We start from the raw sequence: 25,063 nt of genomic DNA, 5'->3' as shown, positions 1-25,063 counted from the left end.
ATCTGTTATTACATTGTCCATTTTTTAACCTGTTTGGAGTTCTGTTCTATATTTTGATATTTGATCTTGAATTATTTGTATTAGAGATACCTTCTACCAAATAGCGGCTTGCCTTTACCTCATTAAATCTTTTGTATGTTGAAATTTAACTAAAATGTTTTTTGTGTCTTATTTAAGGAATCCTAAAGATACTTTTGAGCGTGGCTTTTCAGATTTAGGAATTCCAAAATTAAGGAATTATATCATGAAGAAGGGAACTAATTTTACTTTTTTCCATGTAAAGAATTGGCTATTTCAGTACTATTTTATTGAGTAGTTCAATCTTTCCCCATTGGTAATGGATGTCATCCTTTTTATATATCCAGTTCTAAATTTTGGGGCCTTGTATTTGTCTCACTAGTCTCCTTTGTCTTTCTAGATTGCCATAATTGTCATGGCTTTACGGGAAGTCTGTAGTGCCAGTTTCCATCAGTTTTTCTTTAGAATATCTCTACTGCTGGTCCTCATTTCCTTGTGAATTTTTGGATCTGTTCATCTGCTTTCATTAAAAACCTCGTAGGGAATTTGGAACTTATTTGAATTTGGGACACCTGAGTGGATCATTGGTTGAGTATCTGCCTTTGGCTCAGGCTGTGATCCTGGGGTCCTGGGATTGAGGCCCACATTGGGCTTCCCATAGAGCCTATATGTCTGCCTCTCTCTCTCTGTCTCTGTTATGAATAAATAAATCTTTTTTTAACTTTTTTTTTTTTTTAATTTTATTTATTTATTTACGATAGTCACAGAGAGAGAGAGAGAGGCAGAGACACAGGCAGAGAGAAGCAGGCTCCATGCACCGGGAACCCGACGTGGGATTCGATCCTGGGTCTCCAGGATCGCGCCCTGAGCCAAAGGCAGGCGCCAAACCGCTGCGCCACCCAGAGATCCCTGAATAAATAAATCTTTAAAAAAAATTATCTGGGGGATCCCTGGGTGGCTCAGCGGCTTAGCGCCTGCCTTCAGCCCAGGGCATGATCCTGGAATCCCGGGATGACTTCCGCATCAGACTGCCTGCATGGAGCCTGCTTCTCCCTCTGCCTCTGCCTCTCTCTCTCTCTGTCTCTGATGAAATAAATAAAATCTTTTTAAAAAATATCTGAATTTATACATGTATATGAAAATGCCATTAAAAATTGTATCGCATCATTTATAGAGGCCTTTATGATTTTAGGTTTTATTATTTTCCCTAAAAATGTTTTATGTATAATGTTAGCATTTGTTGGTATTGTGAATAGTGCTCTTTATAAAAGTGAGTATTTTCTACTTATTGGCACATAACAACACTTTGAGTTTTAGTATGCCAATCTTGACAGTTTTGCTGAATTCTTAATTTGTGATGTCTTTTGGATTTTCTGTGTAGATAATCTTTAGTTTATATGTCTTATGTAAAGTAGAAAAATACTTCTCTGTCTCCTGAGAATATTTCTATGTCTTCTCTGAAATTGCCACAGGATCAGGATACTAGAAGTCAGTTTCAACTAGTTAATATGGGACTTACTTATATGTGAGGTTTTGTCCATAGGTGTCCTGTGATTGACATGCGTACATACATACATACATAAAGTCTTGTGTTTTTCTTGGCACTAGGAGAAGTGACGTAAGAGCCTTTAGATGTTAAAATCCTCCTATTCCCTTTGGGTATAAATGTTGTTGCTACTCTTGAATTTCACTGTTTATTTCCTTTTAGGAGGCGCAGGTCAGAATGGAGATGGGCTGCAGACCGAGCAGCTATTGTCAGCCGCTGGAACTGGCTTCAGGCTCATGTTTCTGACTTGGAATATCGAATTCGGCAGCAAACAGATATTTACAAACAGATACGTGCTAATAAGGTAAGAGATAAATGTCTGGTCTTTTTCAGCCCAGTGAAAAATTACCATTATCCCTTTTTTCCCCATCCTCAGTAACTCTTAACTGTGTCAGAGGGAAGAGTTTAATGTGATCTGATATAGTGGCTTAATTTGTTTAAGGGCCTGCTGTTGTTTAGTATAGTGAGACAACACTATTAGAATATAATGTTAAATTGAACATGTGTTTAGAACAAAACAGTTCTATTTGGGGGCTAGTAGGAAACTAAGAAAAAGAGACTATTAAGTAAGCCATTGATATAACTTACTATTTGTTATATATATGGAAAAGCATTGATGACAGGAGGATGATATCTTGCGTTGTTACTTAGGTGCATTTCTATTTTACGACTAAGCTTCTCTTGAAAGATTGTTCCAGTGAAATTAGACATTGGTGTTGAGATTTTGGGTTTTTTTGGTGTCCTCCAAACTGCTAAGTCCTGATTCCTACAGAACTTTTATCTTTGATAGTGACATTCTGGTAGTTTTTCTTTTTAAAGATGAACTTAGAAAAAAGTCTCTTACTCAATATGGGTTTGACTGAGGAATGAATGTGCATAGAAAAGATGTCTGTTTAGCAAATAGGTGAGTGCCTTTGTGTACCAGGCACTGTTCTCCTTAGAGGGGTCAGTGGTAAATAAAAATCATACTTTTGTATGCAAAATCCTGCAAGATTTTTTTTTTTTTTTTTAAGTATTAGCTAGTTGAATCTGCTGCTCTTAAGTGTTACAACACTTTTTTGTTCTGCTTTAATGCTGGTCAAAGCCTTCAGAAAATTACTGTGGACCGTATGCATTAAATTAAGTAGTAGGCCCAAAGCTAAAGAATGACCAACTGACAAGATAAAATGACAAGAGTTTGAAGTTCCCCAGCCTCTCGTATATGTCATCTGAGTTTGTATCCCAAAAATTCCACTGGAGTGCTTTTCTTGTTTTTTGGGAAAACATTTTTATTGGCTGCATTCTATTAACCTTTCTTGGCAACTTTTAATTATTCCTTTTATTAAAATTATATTATAAAGTATACTATAATAAACATGTTCAGCTAAGAACTTTTATGTTCTTAATGGATACTTTAGAGAAGTATTTTGGCAACAGCTTCTGTTTACAGTCTTACTAGCTGTGTTTGAATTTTTTTTCCCCTAAGATTTTATTTTTTTAAGTAACCTCTACACCCAGCTTGGGGTTCAAACTCATAACTCAGAGATCAAAAGTCATGTGCTCTACTGACTGAACCAGATAGACAGACACCCAGAGAAGATATTCTTAATTCACTTTTGGTTCCTGCTTTATTCTTTAGCTCATAACTCAGCAGCAATGATAAGCAGTTTTGGGAAACTTTCAGAAGTCTTAGATATTTCTAATATCCGGAAAGTAGTTATTCTGGAGTTTTGTGTATATATTGATAATCCAAGAGGTTTTTATTCAGAACATTATGTATTCCAGGTTTGGGGTTGATAATCTTTTGTTCTAGTTCTGTCTTTGCTACCACAGAAGCTCTGAAAGAAAAGTCACTGAATCTTTCTGGGCCTCTGTTTTCATGGTCTGTAAAATAAGACATTCAAGATTATAATATATTTTCTTGGTCTGGAGTCTAAATACACAATGTTTGTTATGATTGTGACAGGAAACATTGAATAATTCTAATAAGTAATAATACGTCAAGAAAATTGACAACCTTATTATTTTATTATTTTATATTTACCCAATGTCTGTTTAAAACCAATGTATAGTTTCTTGGGGCCACTGTAACAGCACAAATTGAGTGGTAAACTTAAAACAACAGAAATTTATTTTCTCACAGTTCTGGAGAGTAGAATTCTGAAATCAGGGTGTAGGGAAGGCTACATTCCCTTGAGGATTCTAGGAAAGAATCCTTCCTTGCTTCTGGTGGTTGCAGGTTGTCCTTGGTGTTCCTCCGTTTATAACAGCATCATTCCAGTTTCTGCCTCTTGTCATGTGACCATTTTGTGTGTCTGTGCCCACATTGCCCTCTTAAAAGAACACTGGTCATATTGGGATTTAGGACCCACACTAGCACTCATTTTAACCCAGTTACATCTGCAAAGACCTTAATTCCAAAAAGGATTAATTTACAAGTTCTGGGTTGCATAAATTTCGGAGGGATACTGTTCATGCCTGTATAACGTAGAAGCACCGAAATTCACCCCAAAGATAAGTTAACATGCATTTAGTCTTATATCACTATAATAAAAGTCTTTGAGCATTTACTCTGTGCTAGGCACTGTGCTAAGTGCCCTACCATTACTTACAAATTTAAAGGTAAACCAGTGGAGGTCCAGAAGGGTAAGCAGTTTGTTCATGGTCAAGTAAACATGTGAGGACAGAGCTGAGATAGAAGCATTTGACTGTTGCTCGTTAGTTTTTTTCCAAGTGCTTAACTACTTTTTAAGTTATTACAATGTGAGATTTTTAACTGCCTTGCTTTGATAAAGTGGATTGATGTTCCCATTTCCATACTGCTCTATGGTATCTAAGATTGCTTGGATAGTACAGACCTTTGCATGACATGAGTCTAGGTTTTATGGTCAACTGTAGAGTTATAATTTGTCTTAGGTTGGGGGAAAAAGGGTGAGGCTTTTTTTTTTTTTTTTTTTTGGACTATGCTGCTTTGAGAAACTTAATGTTAACATGTTAGAAAGTAAATCCTTAAAAAGAAAAAGCGTTAGGGTTAGGGAGAACTACCATTAGTTGATTACCAAGTTCTTTTCAATCAGAAATTAAGTATTAACTTTCAGGTTGAAAGAGTCTTGAGGGTTTCTTTTGGTACCAGTAATGATTCCTTTTGCTTTTTGGAGAAAGGATACAGTGTTTAGGAGTTCCTCTGGGTGTTTGCTCCTTGCTATTTATTGTATTTTAATTTTCATATTCAGTGAGGTTTTTTTGTTTGTTTGTTTGTTTGTTTGTTTGTTTTTTTAAGATGCTACTATGGGGCAGCCCAGGTGGCTCAGCGGTTTAGCGCTGCCTTTTGCCCGGAGTGTGATCCAGGGGACCAGGGATTGAGTTCCACATCGGGTTCCCTGTGTGGAGCCTGCTTCTCCCTCTGCCTGTGTCTCTGCCTCTCTTTCTCTGTCTCTCATGAATAAATAAATCTTAAACAAAAAAAAAAAGATGCTACTATGTCTTTTAGAATGAGAAAAGAAAACTATGTACCTGGAGAGTGTACTATATAAGGTATGTTCATGTGTGGTGTTTAATGCACAGAGCAAATCTTACAGCTAACAAGTTTGTAAGAGGCAGAAGTAAATTTGAACTCATGGTTGTTTATCTGACTCCAAAGCATTTTGTCTAATACCCTGCAATTCTGTCTTCATCATTTGTCTTGAGCATATTTATTGAAATTTCGTATGTGCTAAATAAACCTGAGGAGGAAAGCACAGGGACCAAAAGGGTTCCCTTGCTAAAGGAGATTTCTTAACACAGTCTTCAACATCCATGTCTAATACAAAACATACCATTTTTCTTTTATCTCTTTGATCTGTGAAATTACACAGCACAGTTATTTATTGGGAATGAGAGGTGGAAGAGCACTGAAGTTTATGGATAGAAAAGGAGCCGAATGGAAGAGAAGATTAGAAATGCACCTGTCTTCAAAAGTGATGTAAAGCAGTTGACATTCCCATTTTAGTGGGGATGTAAGGCATTCTGGACAGCTGTGTCTTGCCTAGGTAGTCCCAGACAGTTACTGTGGAACTGATCTACGGTGAGATCACTGGTTTATCTTAAGATGGGGAAGGAAGATGGATCTACTCAGAATGAAAAGGGGAAGGGAGTATGTGAAATTGCATCTTAATTCTGTATTATAAATTGATGTTTTTAATCTTGTACTTTGACTCCATATGTTACACAAAATTGATGAAATAGAAGCAGTTAACCCACATCTATAACTGGTTTTTCCTCTTTCCTTTTTGCTTCTTTTCCCCGGAATTGTAATCAGACTTAGCATAATTCCTTCTACCAATTCTTCCTTTTTCAATTTTAGTTCATATTATTTTTTTTCTTCCTTTTTTTGACCTCTACAGGAGAGCTTTGTGTTTCCACAAAGGAATAATTTATGAGGATGTATTACTACTGCATGCAACTATGACGCACCCCAATTCCTTTCATCCTTATGTAGGGGTTTTCTAGGCCTAGGGAGCCTGGGCATGATTCTGCTTTTGACTTGAGGAACAGAGGTGAAAGATGGGGAGACTCTCCCAGTCTTGGTACCATAGTGTCTGCTAGCTTGCTGTCTTATTTTAGAGTGCTGTAAGAGCCCTGAGGTGCCCACTCCAACTTAATCCTCACACTGTTCTTTCCTCTCTAGCATTTTATACCTCCTGATAATACTATATAAAATTTACATATTTATATTGTATATTATCTATCTTCCCCAGTATAAGAATATAAGTACTCTTTCAGGGATGGATTCAGATGAGGGTGCAGGGGTGGAAGGATTTGTCTCTCCTTTCCAGAATCCCCAGCCCCTAAAAAGTGTTGATAAATGGATACTTGATGACTTGATTTGAATGAAAGAACAAGAATAGTTTGACCCAGTCTTTAGCCCTGGTTCTGCCATGGATTGACCTGTTGACATGACCTTCAAACCTGCATCCTCTCTGAATCTATAAAATGATGGGGAATAAATGGTTCCTACCAGGTTTTGTTTATAAGTCTCAGGAGAGTGTTCATGTTGTCAGAGAGGTGTTTATCTTAAGAAATTACTCAGTGGTTTAAAGAAAAAGTTTTCTCTCTGAAATATTGGCTGTTATATCCTGACTTACCTTCTCACCTGAAAAAAACTGAGGGAGTAACTTTATACCTGATAATTGGATTATTTAGGCTTCTGGCTGTAATTAGTATAAACTCAGTGTTTTATATTTATCTTTCCTATTCAAGGAAAAATTTTAACCTAAAACTCAAAAAATAATTGTTACATTTCATTTTTTGGTGTATGATTCTGCTAGGGAGTATGGGGGATTCAAATATATTTGTATTTTGTCTAAGTCTTTAAGGGGCTTAATATTAGTTAATGAACATATTGAGGCAACAGTAAATAAATTGGCCTAAGGTTCTGCTCTGGTAATGAGATTCACATACACAGAATGTAGGACATAATCATGATGCTTTAGGAACTCTGGTAATGTAGATAAAATAAGTAGGGCTCAGTTAACCAGGGACATTTTCTTGGAAGGAGACCGGACTTGGATTTGACAATCTCTTCGAAAGAATGAATGACATTTTGGAAAGATAAATATTTTTTAAAGGGCAGAATCCATATGAACAAAAGACATAAGGACTAGTAGTATTGTAACCTTTAATTGCATTTATTTACCTAGTAACTATATTGTAATAACCTCCTCTCAGTGGCAACAACTTCATATAGGCAAACATTTTCTAGGAGGTATTAAGACTGGTGTTAAGTGTAACTAAGGTTTTTAAGCAGGGAAGATGTTGAATGCAGTACTTTAAGAAGGGGGAGTAGTGTGCAAGGTAGCTGGTTTTGCGAATAGTTTTTACTTTGACATGGTAGAGCTTATGAAATCTTTTTCAGTGCTTGTGATTGAGACAAGAAAATATTTTGCAGCAGCAGTTCTTTTAGCAGAGAAACTTCATTTTGAAGGCTAGGGAAAACATTTCTTGATGAGTCTTTTCCAACCCTTTCTGAGGAGTTTCCAATTCATCTACATAGTCTGGTCATAGTCTTATTTGGGGATATGTAGTGTTTCTCTTGCTTGTAGTGGGGGTATTGTAGCACCTTTTTTTGGAACTGAGATAGAATTCCATTGTTCTTTTTTAATACCACCACCACCCCCGATTTCATCTCTGCATCCCATTTCATAGAGATTTTAGAGTTAGAAAGGACCCCAGGGATGGATCATCTGGCTCACAGGAGTTGTGTCATAATGCCTAAGGAGTTCAAATTGTTACAGTCAAAATCTCTAGGTCCTGAAATCTGTTTTAAGATGTTCACTGGGGGATTCTGATGCTGAGTCAAGACTGTTCAAGTCTAATATGTTTCAATTTATAGCTTGCTTTAGGACTTACCAGTGGAGCTTTTTACCTGCTTCTCCTTCCTCCTGTGTCTCTGCCTCTTTCTCTCTCTATCATAAATAAAAATAAATAAATCTTTAAAAAAGGGGGGGGAGGATTCCTGGGTGGCTCAGCGGTTTGGCGCCTGCCTTTGGCCCAGGGCGCGATCCTGGAGACCCGGGATTGAGTCCCACGTAGGGCTCCCGGTATGGAGCCTGCTTCTCCCTCCTCCTGTGTCTCTGCCTCTTTTTCTCTCTTTGTCTATCATAAATAAAAATAAATAAATAAATCTTAAAAAAAAAAAAGGACTTACCCGTGGAGCTTTTTAAAAATGTAGAATACCCAGCCCTAACCCCAGGGACTCTGAGTAGATTTGATGTTGAAGCTGGGCAGGTATAGCTTGATAAATTTCCCCAGGTGATTCTAATACAAAATTACCTGTAAGAGATTAGTATCAGCTCTCCTTATTTTCTAGATAAGAGAAGGAGATCCCAGACACAAAGCCCTGGTTACTTTCACCCCAGTCTTTCTGTTACACAGTGTCAAAACTTGGTTTGGTTACTTCTGTTTGAGTTCAGCATGAGATTCATGAGTATAGCTTTTTGCTTTACACAGTAAGCTCACTTCTGCCTTTACCAAGCTGGGCCCTTGCTGACTGGATAGGATATGTGGACTCATTTTAAGTTTCTTTTTACAGTTTTTACTTCCCGGGATGAATGTAAGATCTTAATTTGAAATCATGAAGCAGGAACTTAATCTGGAGTGTTATTTATGGTTCTGAGAAACCGGTGCCTTTGAAACAGTTTTGTTTTTAAGTTTCTAGTTTGTAATATATTGTAGGGACTGGACTATTCCACCTTTGTCTCACGTGATAGTTTTGGTTGCTCAAATAACAGTTGATTTAACATTTGTATTTGCAGCACTTAAAGTAATCCATAAGCCACATCTATGATTAAGTTAACTAAAAAGTGCATTGCTTCTGCTACTATGGTATAGTTTAGTTAATAATATAGTATATACTTTAAAAAAAAAGATTTTATCTATTTATGACAGAGAGACAAGCAGGGAGAGCAGCAATCAGAGGGAGAGGGAGAAGCAGGCTTCCCACTGAGCAGAGAGCCCTACATGGAGCTTGATCCTAGGACCCTGGGATCATGATCTGAGCCAAAGGCAGACACCTAACAGCCTGAGCCACCCAGGCGCCCCTAGTAATAATGTAGTGTAAAGTACCATACTTGGGTAAAGATTCCAGATTAAAATGCTTAAGGTAACAGGTTATGTAAGTCACAGCATTCAGTGGGAAAAGGGGGAAGTTAGGTCTGACTTAGGTCTTACTCCTTGTTACTGCTAGGCTTTATGTTGAAATAACTCTTGGGAAAGCAAAGCTACTACTGGTAATGTATTTTGTTTCAGAATCATAGGAAAAGGGAAAAGGCTTTTAGTAAACCAGTCCCCCTGCCCCTAACTCCTGTGATATTAACTTGTAAATTAAATTTGTGACTTAACAATACCATTCACTTATGTTGGTTTTCTCTCTTACTTGCAGGGATTGATAGTTCTTGGGGAGGCACCTCCCCCGGAGCATACAACAACAGATTTATTTCTTCCACTTAGTTCTGAGGTGAAGACAGATCATGGGAATGATAAATTGGTAAGTATAAAAGACAGAAAAGGGGGAATGAGTAAGAATTCCAAAGGTAGCATCAGTACACAGTTTATTCTCTTTAACAAGGATCCTTGGCATTGGCTGAAGGAAGGGGACTGTATCCTCTTTTATCACTTTTGGCATTTCAAGGTCTGAATTCCTGAATTAGAGCAGCATAGGGCCCCTCCTGCAGCTGTGTAGTTGACCTTGAATTTAAAAGCAGCTCCTAACTCCAGACAAAACAGCCAGAGCAAGTGTGGCTTTATGGAGTATTACTGAGAAATCAGGAGACCATGTGGCTCTGATGCCTTTAACAAATAAGGCACTGTTTTGGGGCCACTACAAGATGAAAAGGTTGGACTAGAGGTGTAACTCACAAAGATGTAAAAGTACTCTGAGTTACCCCCTTTAATTTTGTAATGAGGGTAAAGCTCTAATTTTCTGTAATCTTCTCTATCCTTAGAGCCTAGCCCACATCTCCCTCTACCATGATTCCTTCCCTTTTTCTATTTCTCTCAAAACCCAAATTAATTCCTTTAATTTCTGAATCCCAACAGCTTTTTTTTCACTTTTTTATTGGCTTTTATGAATATTAACATTTTTTTATTTAAGTCATTCATTAGAAATTCCAAAGTCCCATTGACAGTGGTTTGTTTGGGAGGCTAGAGTGCTGGCTCTTTAAATTCTGAGTTAAACCAGCTAGTCTTTTTGCATCTGTAAATCAACAAAGCTTGTTATCCTTTATTATTATCATCTTTAGCAGGAATTTATGTGATAATGGTGGAAACTAACTTTCCTAATGAGAGAACTTAAAGCCAGGGATAAATGTGAAGACATTTAGAGATTAATGGTTCTTAACCGGAAAATGGTTTTAAATAAAGAGTAGAATGCCAGATTTTGCTAGTATTCAAGTCCTCAGTTTGAGTTCATTATATGCTATCTATAGAATTATTTTTTTTACAAATGATTTGTGAAAACTGCTTTAGTGATTGCTCTAGCCAAGATAAAAATTGATGCAAGTCCGAGAGAAAACATGGTTAAGTTGGAAGGTCATCTGGTGCTTGGTGGTATGAGGTACAGGAAACATGAGATTTGAGGCATATGTGATTGAGAGTGAGTTTTGTGAAGATACTTACATATTCATATATTTAGGGATTCTAAAAATGTTTGGACCATCTCTTGTAGTCAAGTTTTTCTCAACCTCGGTGCTTGTGAAGGATTGAACATGACAGTCTCTCATTATGTATCTCTGATTTTGGTTGGTTGTATTTACACATGTTCACATATGTGCATGTGTGTGTACCCCTTAATGCCTTGTCCCTTTCCTACCTCCTATTTACTTGCATGTGTATGACCCAGTATTAGATTGTATGATTCTTTTTCTTTTTCTTTTTTATATACAGATTTTATTTAAGAGAGAGAGAGAAATAGATAGTGACAGAGAACACAAGTGGGGAAGAGAGGGAGAAACAGACTCCCCGCTGAGCAGGGAGCCCAACATAGGATTCCATCCCAGGACTCTGAGATCATGACCTGAGCCCAAGGCAGATGCTTAACCAACTGAGCCACCCAAGTGCCCCTAGATTGTATGATTACAATCTAACTGTAGGACAAAACCTACAATTTTGAAGGTCAAGACAACTTCCTGATGCCTAATATTTCAGCTGCCAAGCATAGTTTTTCATTGTAAGAAGGGCTTTTAAAGTTCTTACATTATAGGGACTGGACTATTCACTTTTGTTTCATGTAGTAGTATTGGTTGCTGAAATACAATTGGTTTACTTAGAATTATATTTGTGGTACTTAAGATGATCCTTAAGCCACATCATTAATTTTGCCTTTTTGTTATCCAGCTTTTTTTCTGAAAAGTGATTTATACCTTGTCTTTTTAATTTCGCTTTAAGAATAATCTTAAGTCATACTTGACATGGGCAGCTGTAAATTTTCATACTCCTGTTTAACCACCCTATTTTCCATTTCTATTTTGCCTGTTAATTTTTTTCCAAAATGGAAATATTTATTGCCCCCTCTCACCTTTTTAGTCCCTTTTGAAAAGCATTTGAAGACTTGTGGTTTAAGAATAATTACATCAGAAGTGTTTTAACTGTCAAAATATAGTTTTAGGAAGTTAAATACAATTCTCAAAAGAAAGATATTGTGACTTACTGGTGAAGGTGAGAATGATGAGTGCTGGAATGATATTACTCAGTAGCCTCCAAAACTTTATAATTTTCTCTAAGAATAATAAAGCCATTACCTTTGGAGATATGTTTTCAACTAGAAACAGATCAATTTTAACTCCTCGATGTTCTAAAATTAAACACCCAACCTAAGACATCTGGTATCTAATCAGGTGTAAAGAGTAAGTAAAACACAGTTAAGTAATTTATTAAGAGTTATATGACCCTAGGAAGGCTTTTGTTTATTAGATGATGTTCAAGTGTTACACTGAAAGGATACATATTCATCTTTTTGCCTTATTTACAAACTGAATGAGTGTTCCTTGATTGAACCAATATATATCTGCTTTGGTTATGAGCACAGGATAGGGACGCCTGGGTGGCCCAGTGGTTGAGCATCTGCATTCGGCTCAGGTTGTAATCTGGGGATTGGTCTGTGATCTCGGGATTGGTCCCTCATTGGGCTCCCCATGGGGAACCTGCTTCTGCAGAACTCTGCCTGTGTCTCTGTCTCTTTTTGTGTCTCTCATGAATAAATAAACTTTTTTTAAAAAAACAGTACAGATATTGCAGAAACTGAATTATTTCGAGACAAACAGGAAATGTTCTCTGAAATGGAGTGGGTTTTATTTTTATACCATAGAGTAGTAGGGGAGAAGAAGGGAGAAACTCTAGAAAAATGCCCCTTTAAAAATAAAAGAAAAATTCAGTCTGACTTCCAACTCAAAGGCAGTTTGAAAGGTAAGAGTAGATGGAGGAAATTAAGGGCCTCTGGCTTTGCAGGTGCTGATAAAATCAACTGCTGCACTAATAAATTCTGATATGGCATAAAAAGCCTTCTGAACAAAATGGGTGTGTTCCTGGAAAGAGGAAATGCATAAAGCTGTTGAGAGCTGTTCTCCCATGTTCTAAAACATGTCCTTTCCTTCTTTCTCCTCCCACTTCCCTCTCCTGAATAAATAGTAGTCCCTTTTCCTCCAATTAAGAAAGAACTCATGAGTGAAAAGAGCTAACTTGGAACTTAGGCCTATTACTAAGTAGGAAGAATGCACTTGAAAATTACCAAAGAAAGTCAACAGAATTTCAGAAAATTTTCTGAGATGAAGGCCTCCTCAGTCCATTTGGCTCAGGGTTTTCAGAACTAGAGAGCCACAATCTCATGAGCTTTCAGATTGTCAGGATAGAGGTCACAGCTGCCAAGTAGCTAGAAATTGAGGGAGGGAATAGTGGCAAAGGAGGGAGTCATGGAGGGGTGGTGCTTAGCCCCACAATCTGTAAATCCTTCTCAGATCCTTTAACTTTACCCTTGAACTGTACCTGTTTAATGGAATTTTGACAGAGCCTAGTATTGGTAGGCTGAAAGAGCTGAACAAAGAATGTAGTCACTGCCCACTGCAGTGAAGACAGAATTTTGGAGTTTCAATACTCCCAAGTCTTGGTAAATATTTTGGACTTGAGCTTGACATTGAAACCAAAGAAAGTTCACGCTTTTAGGAGTTTAAGACTTTCCCAGGACTAAGGGACTCACCATAGAATCAAGGAAAAATCCAAAATAGTCTATACTGTGTTTCTGTGAAAGCATGGAAATAGTTAAACAAAATCAAGATTCATTTGGTTTCTAACCAATTAGAAATTTGCCTACTAGAGCAAAAATCAACGTGCTTCTGGGAAAAAATAACTGAATCCAGGGTCTGTAACATATCATATACAATATATTACACAATAACAATTTATTACACGTCAATAGAAAAATTGTGTCTCTTAGTCATGAGAAAAGATAGAAACTGATCCTGAAATGACTCAAATTGGAATTAGGAAATAAAAATTTAAAAGCATCTAATAAAAATATGTTTGAAGATTTAAATTTTTTTTTAATATTTTATTTATTTATTTAGGATAGTCACAGAGAGAGAGAGAGAGGCAGAGACACAGGCAGAGGGAGAAGCAGGCTCGATGCACCGGGAGCCGGACGTGGGATTTGATCCCGGGTCTCCAGGATCGCGCCCTGGGCCAAAGGCAGGCGCCAAACCGCTGTGCCACCCAGGGATCCCAGTTTGAAGATTTAGAGTAAAAGCAAGCATGGGGGGATCTCAACAGAGAATTGAAAACTAAAAAAGAGTCACATGGAACTTGTGGAACACAAATTGGAGAATTAAAAAGTACAGTATCTGAATAAAAAGTCTACTGATAAACTAAGCAGCAGATTGAAAACTTAATGGAAGAGAAAGGATCGCGGGGCGCCTGGGTGGCTTATTTGGTTAAGCATCTGACTTGATTTTGGCTCAGTTCATGATCTCAGGTTGTGAGATTGAGAGCCCCACTCTGGGCTCTGCACTCAGCACACAGTCTGCTCTTCCATACCCCTCTGCTCCTTCCCCTGCGCATGTGTTCTCTCGCTGTCTCTCAAATAAATAAATAAAATCTTAAAAAATAGTACACATAACAGATCAGTGGAAATTATCCAACCAAAAAAGGAAAGACTGAATGTAGAACTGCTCAGGAATGAACATAGTCCTGGGGAAATGGTAAGTATGTATACTTAGAGTTCCAGAAGGAGGAGATAACTGAGTGGTACCAGTGGGGACGGGTGGTGGGTTAAGGAAATAATGGCTGAATATTTGAATGAAAAAGATAGTTTTATCGATTGAAGAAACTCAAAAAATAGTAAGCAGGAGAAATATAACATGGTGAAAAAAAGATCTTGCAAGCAGTCAGATGGAAAAAAGATGAATTCTATATAAATGAATATTGATAAGGGTAGGTGACTTCTCAGAAACAATGGAGGACAGAAAACAGTGGGGATGGGATCATTAAAATGGGAGGAGGATGGGTTGCTTCTCAACATTCTGTACATGGCCAAAATCACTCTTTAGAAATAAAGGTGAAATAAAGTCATTTTTAGATAAAAGAAAGTTGAGCGGAATCTGTTGGCAGAATATCTGCACTGAAAGAAATGTTAAAGAATTTTCTTTAGGTAGAAGATGAATAATAACAGTTGGAAGCTCAGATCTGTGGGGAATAAAAGAACAGGGGAAGACACACTTCATGAACAACAAGCATAAGAAAGCTGCTATGAGTGTATTAATACTAGCAAAATAATTTTTAAGACAGAAATACCAGAAATAAAGACAATTTTAAGGGACACCTGGGTGGCTCAGCGGTTGAGTGTCTGCCTTCGGACCAGGATGTGATCCTGGAGTCCCAGGATCGAGTCCCACATCGGGCTCCCTGCATGAGGCCTGCGTCTCCCTCTGCCTGTCTCTCCCTCTATCTCTGTGTGTCTCATGAATAAATAAATAAAATCTTTAAAAAATAAAAAAAAAATTTTTTTAATACAGAGTTTTAAGACAATTACCAGAGATAAAGGACATTTTTACATTGATAAATGGGGTCATTTCATCTAGGAGATAGAAAAGTCATAAAGGTGGATGCTTCAAATACAAGAAGCATAAATATATGTAGATAAAGGATTAGACAAAATCCACAATCATATTTAGAAATATTTACACTTTGAACTCAGTAATTGATAGAATTACTAAACAAAAAATGAGAAAGTAAAAGATCCAAAGAGCAACCAACCATCTTGACCTGATTCACATGTATAGAACACTACCTTTCTCCCACAATACCCATACCTTCTTGTGCAAAGTAGGAATAATAAAGCAATTCCTTACTCTTGTTATCTCCGTTTCCAAACTCCAAAGATCTACATGGTTTTCCTAAGTTCTGCATCAGGCTCATTTGGTGGTAGAATTTGACCTGAAGTGATATTTGTTAAGACTGTTAATATTTTTAATTATCCCTAACTTTTGAGGTAAAAATATTACTTATTTTATAATTAAGACTATTTGGCAGGGAGCAGGTTAAGGTTGACAACAGAATTGAGCAGAAGGTAGAGATTTCTCATATATCCCCTCCCCAGCATAGTACTGCCTTGGGTAATCTCTTCCATGGTCAATTTCCCCAACAAAGTGGTATATTTGTTGCAACTGTTGCAGCCTACTTTGACACATCACAATGGTCCCAAGCTCCATAATTTACCTTACAATTCACTCTTGGTGTTTACATTTTTTGGGTTTGGATTTGTGTTTATGATTTCAAAACACTTAACTCAGTGTGTACAATGTATGACTTGTATGTAAGTTTGTATGAATTTCCATGACACATCAGCCCTCAAAGGGTCTTAGGTAAGAGTTGCTCGGTTTCTGTACCTCTTTAGAAAGTTGATAATTAACTATTGAAGAAGTATAATATGCTTATAATAGCATTTGGTCTGTAATAACATTTGGGTAAAAGCTTACTATTCCAAACTGTGCTGTGTGTCTAGGAAACACCTATAAGCAGAACCAAGGTATCTTCCCTTGAGGGCTTTATAGTCTTCTAGCAGGCCTGTAACAGGGGAATATGGGGAAGGGAGGAATTCTCACTTCTAAGGGAAGTCAGGAAAGGTAGCATAATAGAGAAGGATGTACTTGTACTGAGTTCTTGTAGACTTGTTGAAGGATGGCATTGAGAATGAGTTCCAACGGGGGGGGGGGGGGAGTACTGCATGTATAATATGAAAGGCTTGAGAGAGCCTGACATTGTAGAGGAACTACAAATACTTTAATTTGATGGAGTGTTGGATGAATGGGCCATTTCATAATGAATTTTGTATCTATCTTAATGAGCTTATATACCTCATCCTGTAAGGTAACAGGAAGCTGTAGACTGATACTAGATTTGTGTATGAATGAAATTTGCTTTATTTAATAATAATAGGTAAACTTTTCATTAAAAAAAAAACTTCTTTTTTTAATGGGTAAAACTTTTTAAAAAATTTATGGTTAAACAGGACACCTGGGTGGCTCAGCAGTTGAGCTACTGCCTTTGGCCCAGGGTGTGATCCTGGAGTCCCAGGATCGAGTCTCACATCGGGCTCCCTGGATGGAGCCTGCTTCTTTCTCTGCCTCTCTTTCTCCGTGTCTCTCATGAATACATAAATAAAATCTTGAAGAAAAAAAGAAACTTACAGAAAAGTTTAAAAAGTAGCACACAGTCCCCACAAACCTTTCACCAGGCTTCCTGTAGTGTGGTTAACTTGCATAACCATTGTACAATGATCAAAACCAGGAATTAACATTGATACAGTACTATTCAGATTTTATTCAAATTTCACTCATTTTCTCACTAATGTTTTTTCAAGAAAGGGGATCCAAAATCCCACACTATTCGTTGGGAATTTCGTTGTCTTGTCTCTTTAAATCTCCCCAAATCTGTGATGTTCCTCCTCTTTGTTGTCTTTCATGGCCTTTGTATTAAGGCCATGTATTAATTGTATTAAGACCAGTAAAAATACTGGTCTGTTCTTTTGTATAATGTTCCTCCCAGTTGGAATCACTTGATGCTTTACCATTGCTAGAAGTTACACATCTGTCACAGTAATAACACAGAAGTGATACTGCGCCCTTGTTAGTATTTTCCCCTTTGTGTAATGGATGTCTATCTCATGAGATACTAGGCAATACTCTCACTCATTATACTTAATCAACTACTAGTGGGTTTTGCCTGCAACAGTTTTTACTGTGGTGTTTACCAAATGGTGATTTTCTATTTCCTGCTTGTTAATTGGAATCCTTTTAGGAAGAACTATCTTTTCTTATTATGTGTTTATTCAGTTTATATCAGAATGGATTCACAGATACTTTATTTTATGGACTATAATCTGTTGTTGTTATCATTCATTCAGTTGCTCCACTTGTTGAGACAACTTTTAGTATTGGACTTCTTTCATCTTGGTCCCTGTGTCTTTTCAGCATGCTCACCTCAGTTATTAGTATTCCCTTTTCAGGCACCAAAAGATGTGCCAAGCTCATCTTGTATTTTACCTGTTCCAGCCCTGGTTCTTTTTACTGGACAACAGAGTTTAGAAACCAAGATCTGGGTACTAGTTGTACTCATTGCTACTTGGTGTCATTGCTTCTAGGACTTCTCAGTGACTAAGCTGGGAAATCTACATTTACATGAAGGTGAATATATATATTAAAAATTGTAGGGCAATATATATATTAAAAATTGTAGGGCAGCCTGGGTGGCTCAGTGGTTTAGTGCCACCTTCAGCCCAGGGCCTAATCCTGGAGACCTGGGATCGGGTCCGTGTCGGGCTCCCTGCATGGAGCCTGCTTATCCCCTCTGCCTATCTCTCTCTCTCTCTCTCTCTCTCTCTCTCTGTCTCTCATGAATAAATAAATAAAATCTTTTTTAAAAATTGTAAGTTCATTTCGATAACAGTCCAACACAGCAGCCTTCCTCTCCCTTATTGGTACTCATTTCTACCATATAAAGTAGTTTCATAATTGCTAGTTCATACCCCTTGTGAGAAAAAAATTTACTAATCAGAGGACTATATTATGTATGATATCTTTGCTCTATAATATGCAGTCAAAATACTGTTTTCTGAAGTTATGCTTAAGTTAGATTTATTTCTTCTTCTTTGAGTATAATATGTAATTGTTTTAATACAGTATGGTCTTTTGTTAACTATGGTATTCCACTTTTTCTCTCCCACGCACAATAGTTGATTTTTATTATTACATGTTTTTTTTTAGTGTGTGAAGCATTACTACAGTTCTAAGAATCAAAGCTGTACAAAAAAGACCATCATTCCTACTGCCTTCTTCCCATTGTTCCCTTCTTTCCTTCTGTTCCCACTTGCTGTAGGTGACTATTTTTATTAGTTTTTGGATTATCTTTCCTATGTTTCTTTTGCACAAATGAGTAAGTGACATGTATATTTTCTTATATCCCGTTTTTTTCTTCCAGGAGAGGTAATTATTGGATAAATATTTTTTAAAGGACTAGGTTTGAAATTGGGATTTGTTTTAGCAAAATATTACTTCTGTGGCTTTTGACAAATGACTTCATTATTGGTGTTTCTTTTTGTAAAATAAGCCTCGTTTCTTTTACCCTTTCCTTACTTTGTGGAGTGATGATGATAACAAGTCAGAGGATAAATGCTTTCTCAGAAGAAAAGCATGCTAAAAATGTAAGCTATTGCCTTTTTTAAAACAGTCCAAGCTATAATCTTCTACCATTAGGTAAGCAGGAACCTCTTTTTTTTTTTTTTTTTTTTTTTGAAGTTTTGTGCTCCTCAGGGACCATGAATGGTGTGCCCTATGAAGGTTTTTGAGATAGAGAGTAGAGTGATAGATATTGGTTGAGGAATATTTGACGCACCATATTTAAAAAAAAAAATTAGGACTATTAAAATAGGGCTGTGGATAGATAGTTGAACAAGAATTTATGACTTTTTGCAGTTACTGTATTTCTCTTGATTTTTGATGCATATTTTCAATGGTGTTGGTAAATATAAATCTTAGGTTTAGTAGCCTTTAGGCTTGTATGTAACAGCCTTATGCTGATTGAAAATTTTCAAAGTAAATAATTCACAGATGCTTGGTTGGCTCCAATCAGAGGAGCAAGTGACTCAGGATCTCGGAGTCATGAGTTTGAGTCCCGTGTTAAGTGTAGAGATTACATACATACATAAAATTTAAATTTATTTTTGTGTAATCATATAGTTTAAAAGATTTACCTGTTAGAGAGAGAGAGAATGTGTGGGCATGGGAACAGGAAGGACGGGGGTGGGGTGGGGTGGGGGCAGAAATAGACACCCTGCTGAGCTTGGAGCCCAGCATGGGCCTTGATCCCACAAATCTGAGATAGATTGACCTGAGCAGAAACCAAGAGTTGGACACTTAACCAACTGAGCCACATAAGCTCCCCTGTATAGATTTTTCTTTTAACTTCAGTACAGTAGGGGAAATTGAGGCATATATAGTCCCCGTTTTGTATGTGCTAAAATGGAAACTTAGTTAAGTAACTTGATGGAAGTGGAATTTTCAGAAAGTTCCATTCCCAGTTTAGCACAATTTCCTGGCCATGATACTAGTTCATGGAAATGACTGGTGTGCACTGTTTATGGCCAGCAATATTTTGTTGATTTTAAGCAAGACTATATTGAGTATTATTGAGATGAGCTTAAAACATGAAATAATTCGTATAAAACCAAAAAGTAATTTATTTTGAACTAAGAATAAAGTTGAATTTTTAAGATTTTGTTCATTTATTTGAGAGAGAGGGAGACAGAGATAGCAACATAGAGCACAAACGGGAAGGAGTGGGAGAAGCACACTCCTCAAACGAGCAGAAAGCCTGACCCAGGGCCTCAGTCCCAGGACCCTGAGATCATGACCCAAACCAAAGGCAACACTTAACTGACTGAGCCACCCAGGTGCTCCTGAAAGTTGAATTCCTTAGTTTGCTTTTTTTCTCCTTTTTGATAACGTTGGTCAGAAAACCAGTAAATAACCAAAATGGAACTGTTAAATTTTCTGAACAAATAAATGTGTTGCACTTAAAAATTGCTATTTTAAGCAGTTATGACCTGGTATTAATTGAGTGAATTAAAGATACATATTGTGCAGATTATGTGTTTTTAAGTGTGTGCCTTTGATATTTACCCTTTTGCTTTCTCTACTTTTTTGGCAGAGTAAATTGAATGCGCACAGATTCTTAGACCCCAGGAAAATCTACCCCATAAGACTTTAATTTAATTTAACTTAATTTGGTCACACTAATTGGTCTGGCCAAAAGACTGGAGTGATGGATCAGACAGATATGTACTTTCTGTGAATAACAAATTTGAATCTCATTGCTGTGTTATTTTATTCCATATACCTAGCCCTTTCAGTCATGAAAGAAATCACTTCAGTAACCCTCCTTGCTACTAAAAGTGGCATCTCTAAGATCACCCCAAAAGGTAATCCCCTGAGTCTCTGCTTTTGGGAAAAGGGAAATTAACAAATTTTCTATCTCTTCAGCTTTTCTCCTCTTTTCTTTCTGGATGTGGGATGCATACACCCTGAGTCTATCTGAACACATACAATTCAAGAGAAGCTCAATAACAACTCCTGCTTTCTGCATGGGAGAGCATTAAAATCTTTGATCCTTTTTACAGTTTCCCATTGGAAGACTGATAATCTGAATCATGCATTACTTCCCTGAAAATACTAATGATGTAAACCACTGCAGTAGTGATGATCAAGCTTAATTTAGTATGTGATTTTAATATTTGTGAAGTATTTATTAATGTATCTACTCTGCCTTTGCACTCTTTGGGACCACAGGATAGGGAGTGTTTGCTCTTTCTTAAGTGTGAATGCAATTAAGTAGCTTTAAGTAAAATTGTGCGTGTTGTGAGTTGTGTTTTTCTTTTTCCAGATGGAACACTGTTGGAGGATTGGTCTTAATATTTTAAGTTCTTTACATTTGAGAATGAGTGATGAACCTAATTGCCCCAATGCTCTGCTATTGGATCTCAGCGTGATTATAGAATATCCTACCATCCTCTGATAATTCAGTGCCTGCTTGTATGGTTGTGACTGGAAGCTAGGCACATTCCCTCTTTGTGGTTCATGCTCTTGATTGCTTGCTCTGTGCTTGTGCTGTTTTATCTTTGACAAGCATTTCCATGCTAAATAATGTTTTCCCTGTTGACTTCAGTTTTAATTTGGGGGCTGAATTGCCCCCAAGAAAAAAGTTCAGGTTCCTCTAAGAAAATCAGTAAAATTCACATTGAATATTAATGGCATTCAAGTATATGTATCTTATAGGCATGAAAAACAACATAGGCTATTAGCAGTGGTTATCTGTAGGTTGTGAAATTACTGATGATTTGTGCTTTTCTTCAGACTTTTTGTAAGAAAGATAAATTTGTTTTGAAAAGAGATTTTGCTAAAGAATGGCAACATTTAGTCTTGATAGGTGTCCTTACAGTTTATTGTCCCATAATCTCTACAAAAGAAACTAATCAAATGTAGATTCATCCTGTTATTTATATGTGACACCTTGTAAAATATGTAAATGTATAGAATATATCTGCCGTAATGTTAAATGCTAGTATTTAAATAAGCATGAAATTGACTGAAGTTCGTAAGATCAGCATACCAGCAAAAAGTTCACAGTCACAGAAATTCATGTTGAAAGGACTTCTGTAATCTTAGGAAAGCTGTTAACATGCCAGGAGTCACACATCGGCTCATTAATGCAAACCTGGATATTAAATCCTTTTGATTATCTAGTCCTTTGTCGTTCCATGAAGTTTGTTCGGGCTTTTTGAGGTTCCCCCTGAATAGTAAATATTTGTTAGCATTCAGGTGGATATTTGGGATTATCAACTTTTTTTAAAGATTTTATTTATTTATTCATGAGAGACCCACAGAGAGAGAGAGGCAGAGACACAGGCTGAGGGAGAAGCAGGCTCCCTGCAAGGAGCCCGATGTGGGACTGGATCCCGGATCCCAGGATCACGCCCTGAGCCAAAGGCAGACAGACACTCAACCACTGAGCCACCCAGGCATTGCTTATGTACTTTTTTATTTTTTATTTATTTATTTTTTTAATAATTATGTACTTTTTTAAATGTAAAAATATTATCTAAAAAAATTTGTTCTAACACCATTTCTGTCCTGTCATTGTCTATATATGTACATTTATAGTCATCACAGTTGTATTAAAAATATTTTTAATCTTTTTCTAAAATCATTTCTACATAAAAGACTTTTTAAAAATATTTTAAATATCATTTTGGTGTAAAGGAAAAAGAAATGTCTTTTGTGATTATATTTTACATTCTGGTTTACTATTCTACAATTTATAACTGTGCCTCAGATGTTGAGCATTTATATTATTGATATATAGCATTACAGTGACCATCTTTGTGTATAAGATTTTGGGAAATGTGTTTATTGGATTATTTCTTTAAGATAGATTTTTAGAATTGAGTGATAGGAACATCTTTATAAGTCTTGCTACTTAACAAGAGGAGATTGGTGTAGTGTTAAGGCAATGAGTATGTGTGCCAAATTTACCATAATTTTGACATGATTGGCTGATACAGTTGCTCAGGATTTTTGTAGTATTTTAGTACATGTACAAGATACATATAAGAGCATTTTCCCAGTGTTCACTTGTTGTAGTTTGCTTATGTCTTTTTTGCATGTATACTTTGATCTAGTTTTTTGGATAATTTGTATTAAAACATTTTGGTTAGCTTCCCAGTCTATTGTCCTTTCTTGATACTTGCCTACAGCTGGTTTCAGGTCTGCAGATTCTTTGGTGTTTTCTCCCTGGGGGTGTAAAGATCAAAAGAAATTGAGCAATACTGAAAAACAGAATTTCAGCCTCAAAATACTGGCTTTGATATGAACTGGTAACATTTACAGGAAGAAGAACCTAAGAACACCCTAAAGTCATTTTGAGTGTAAGCAGACAAAGCCTACTGCCTTTCTGTGATATTCCAGCAGCAGCAGGGTGGAGGGATAAATGTATCTGTGGCCTTATTGCCTGTAACTCAGAGACTCCACATGACTGACATCTCATGGCTGTACCTATCCCTTTTGAGCCTAATGAGTACATAATTTATTTTGAAGTAGTCCCATTCAAACTTTTCCAGATTCTTTCCCCACCTCCCTTTTTTCGGTTTATGTCCTAAGTATATATTTGATTTATGTAGTTCAGAGATAGTAGTTACTACCTGATAGCATTAGGTAATTAGTTACAGAGCTTTTATTGTTTTTTTTTTCTATCTTATCATATGTATGTGTATTTACACAAAGTACAATTTTCTGGAAAGAGGTTTCCAGCATCTACCATGAAGTTAAGCAGGTATTAACTACATTCACCTTGCGTCTTAGTTGCCTTGGTAGTGAACCTATGATCCTTACTTGAAGACTCTTACTATGTAATTATTTTACTAAGCTTCTGTTTCATGGAATCATTAAGTCATTTCCCGATCAGTGAGTACTTCATATTAGTCTGTTAAATATTTTGGTTCCTTACTCTTCTTTACCCCAAAGTGAAAGCCAGTTCTCTTAGTTATTTTCTTTTTTCCTCAGCCATATGAGTTTTGTTTTTTCAAATTGGTTGTCAGAAATTTTAGGTGTTTAATTTAAATGATATTGTGCTGATTTTCATTCTGGATGCTATTGGTTAAATGTTAACAATGTATTTTTATCTTTCTCCTTTAGATTGAGTCTGTTTCTCAGCCACTGGAAAACCATGGTGCCTCTGGTCATCCTTCAGAGTCATTGTCTACCAAATCATGTGGAGCATTGAGACCTGTCAATGGAGTTATTAACACGTAAGTTGTATGTCTTCTGCTTCCTAAACCACTAATCCTAGTTTTAAGACCGAAAACTTATCACTTAATAGTATTGTGCATGCTTCTTACTGTAGCAAGTATATTTTAATTAGCATGCTAATATATTTCCCTTTTATTTATGGTAGCCTAAAATTAACTTACCATGGAGGAAAAAATAAAAGGTCCTACTGTTACTGTGAGTCGTTATGGTTGGTCCTAGCTTGGTAGAATTCTTGAGAAGTGTTTACATAAACTCTCTTACTCTTAGGACAGATTATTAGCTCCCTAAAGGCCATGTTTGTGAATTTGTATTTATGAAAATTGAAGGAATCCCCCTATGTTAGAATAGTGTATACACATCCTTTAAAGTCAGATTTCACAGAAGAACTGATTTTTGGGAAACCCATTAACATTAATGGGTTAAGATTAATCATTTGGGCATGATTAATCGTTTTCTTACCAGTTGCAATTTTCTTGGATTTTTTTTATTATTATTATTCATGTTTCTGTTATAGAAGAGAACTCAATCACTTGGAACCTGAGTTTTTCACTTACTAACTTGCACTTTTCAGACATGATGTTAATGTCCACCAAGATTCTTAAAAATAAGCATATACTGTGCTTATTTAGGAAGTGACATGCATCTGCTCCAGAATAATTGTGTCTGTGAACATTTGTAACCAGAGGAGGTTAAAGCGATATCAGAGGCTTTGTTTCCTTGTCTTCTGAGAAGTGAATGTTCTTCTTTCCCTTTGTATAGTCTACAGCCTATCTTGGCAGACCACATTCCAGGTGACATCTCTGATGCTGAGGAACAATTACAAAAAAAGCAACGACTCAATCTAGTTTCTTCATCAACTGATGGCACCTGTGTGGCAGCCCGAACACGTCCTGTGCTGAGCTGTAAGAAACGAAGGCTTGTTCGACCCAATAGCATCGTTCCTCTTTCCAGGAAGGTCAGTACCAATGAGACTTGGTTATTGTTAAACAGTGAGCCCAAATGCTCAGATAGAATTATTAGTCTTTTGCCAAGTTTGGTTCATTTGACTAATATTTTCTAAACTTGGCTAACCACCCAAATTTCCTGGGGAGCTTGAGAAAATGCTGGGTTCCTGACAATTGTTTCTAGAAGTTATGTCTTC

At 36.7% G+C, this 25,063-nt stretch overlaps 1 protein-coding gene across 6 annotated transcripts in view; it reads left to right on the top strand.

Moving 5' to 3' along the window:
* The window catches only part of KANSL1 (KAT8 regulatory NSL complex subunit 1), a 185,893-nt gene that overhangs the window by 129,909 nt on the left and 30,921 nt on the right, over positions 1-25,063 (top strand). For all 6 annotated transcript variants that reach the window (XM_035721191.2, XM_025436764.3, XM_035721190.2 and 3 more), the window contains 4 exons: positions 1,727-1,868; positions 9,462-9,566; positions 23,809-23,921; positions 24,682-24,877. In XM_035721191.2, the coding sequence (XP_035577084.1) occupies positions 1,727-1,868; positions 9,462-9,566; positions 23,809-23,921; positions 24,682-24,877 (556 nt within the window). The remainder of the gene's footprint in view (positions 1-1,726; positions 1,869-9,461; positions 9,567-23,808; positions 23,922-24,681; positions 24,878-25,063) is intronic.

This window comes from Canis lupus, chromosome 9 (genome assembly GCF_003254725.2).
Source record: "Canis lupus dingo isolate Sandy chromosome 9, ASM325472v2, whole genome shotgun sequence".
Classification (NCBI taxonomy): domain Eukaryota; kingdom Metazoa; phylum Chordata; class Mammalia; order Carnivora; family Canidae; genus Canis; species Canis lupus.
The sequence above is the reverse complement of the archived record's forward strand: the minus strand, read 5'-3'. Positions and strand labels throughout refer to the sequence as shown.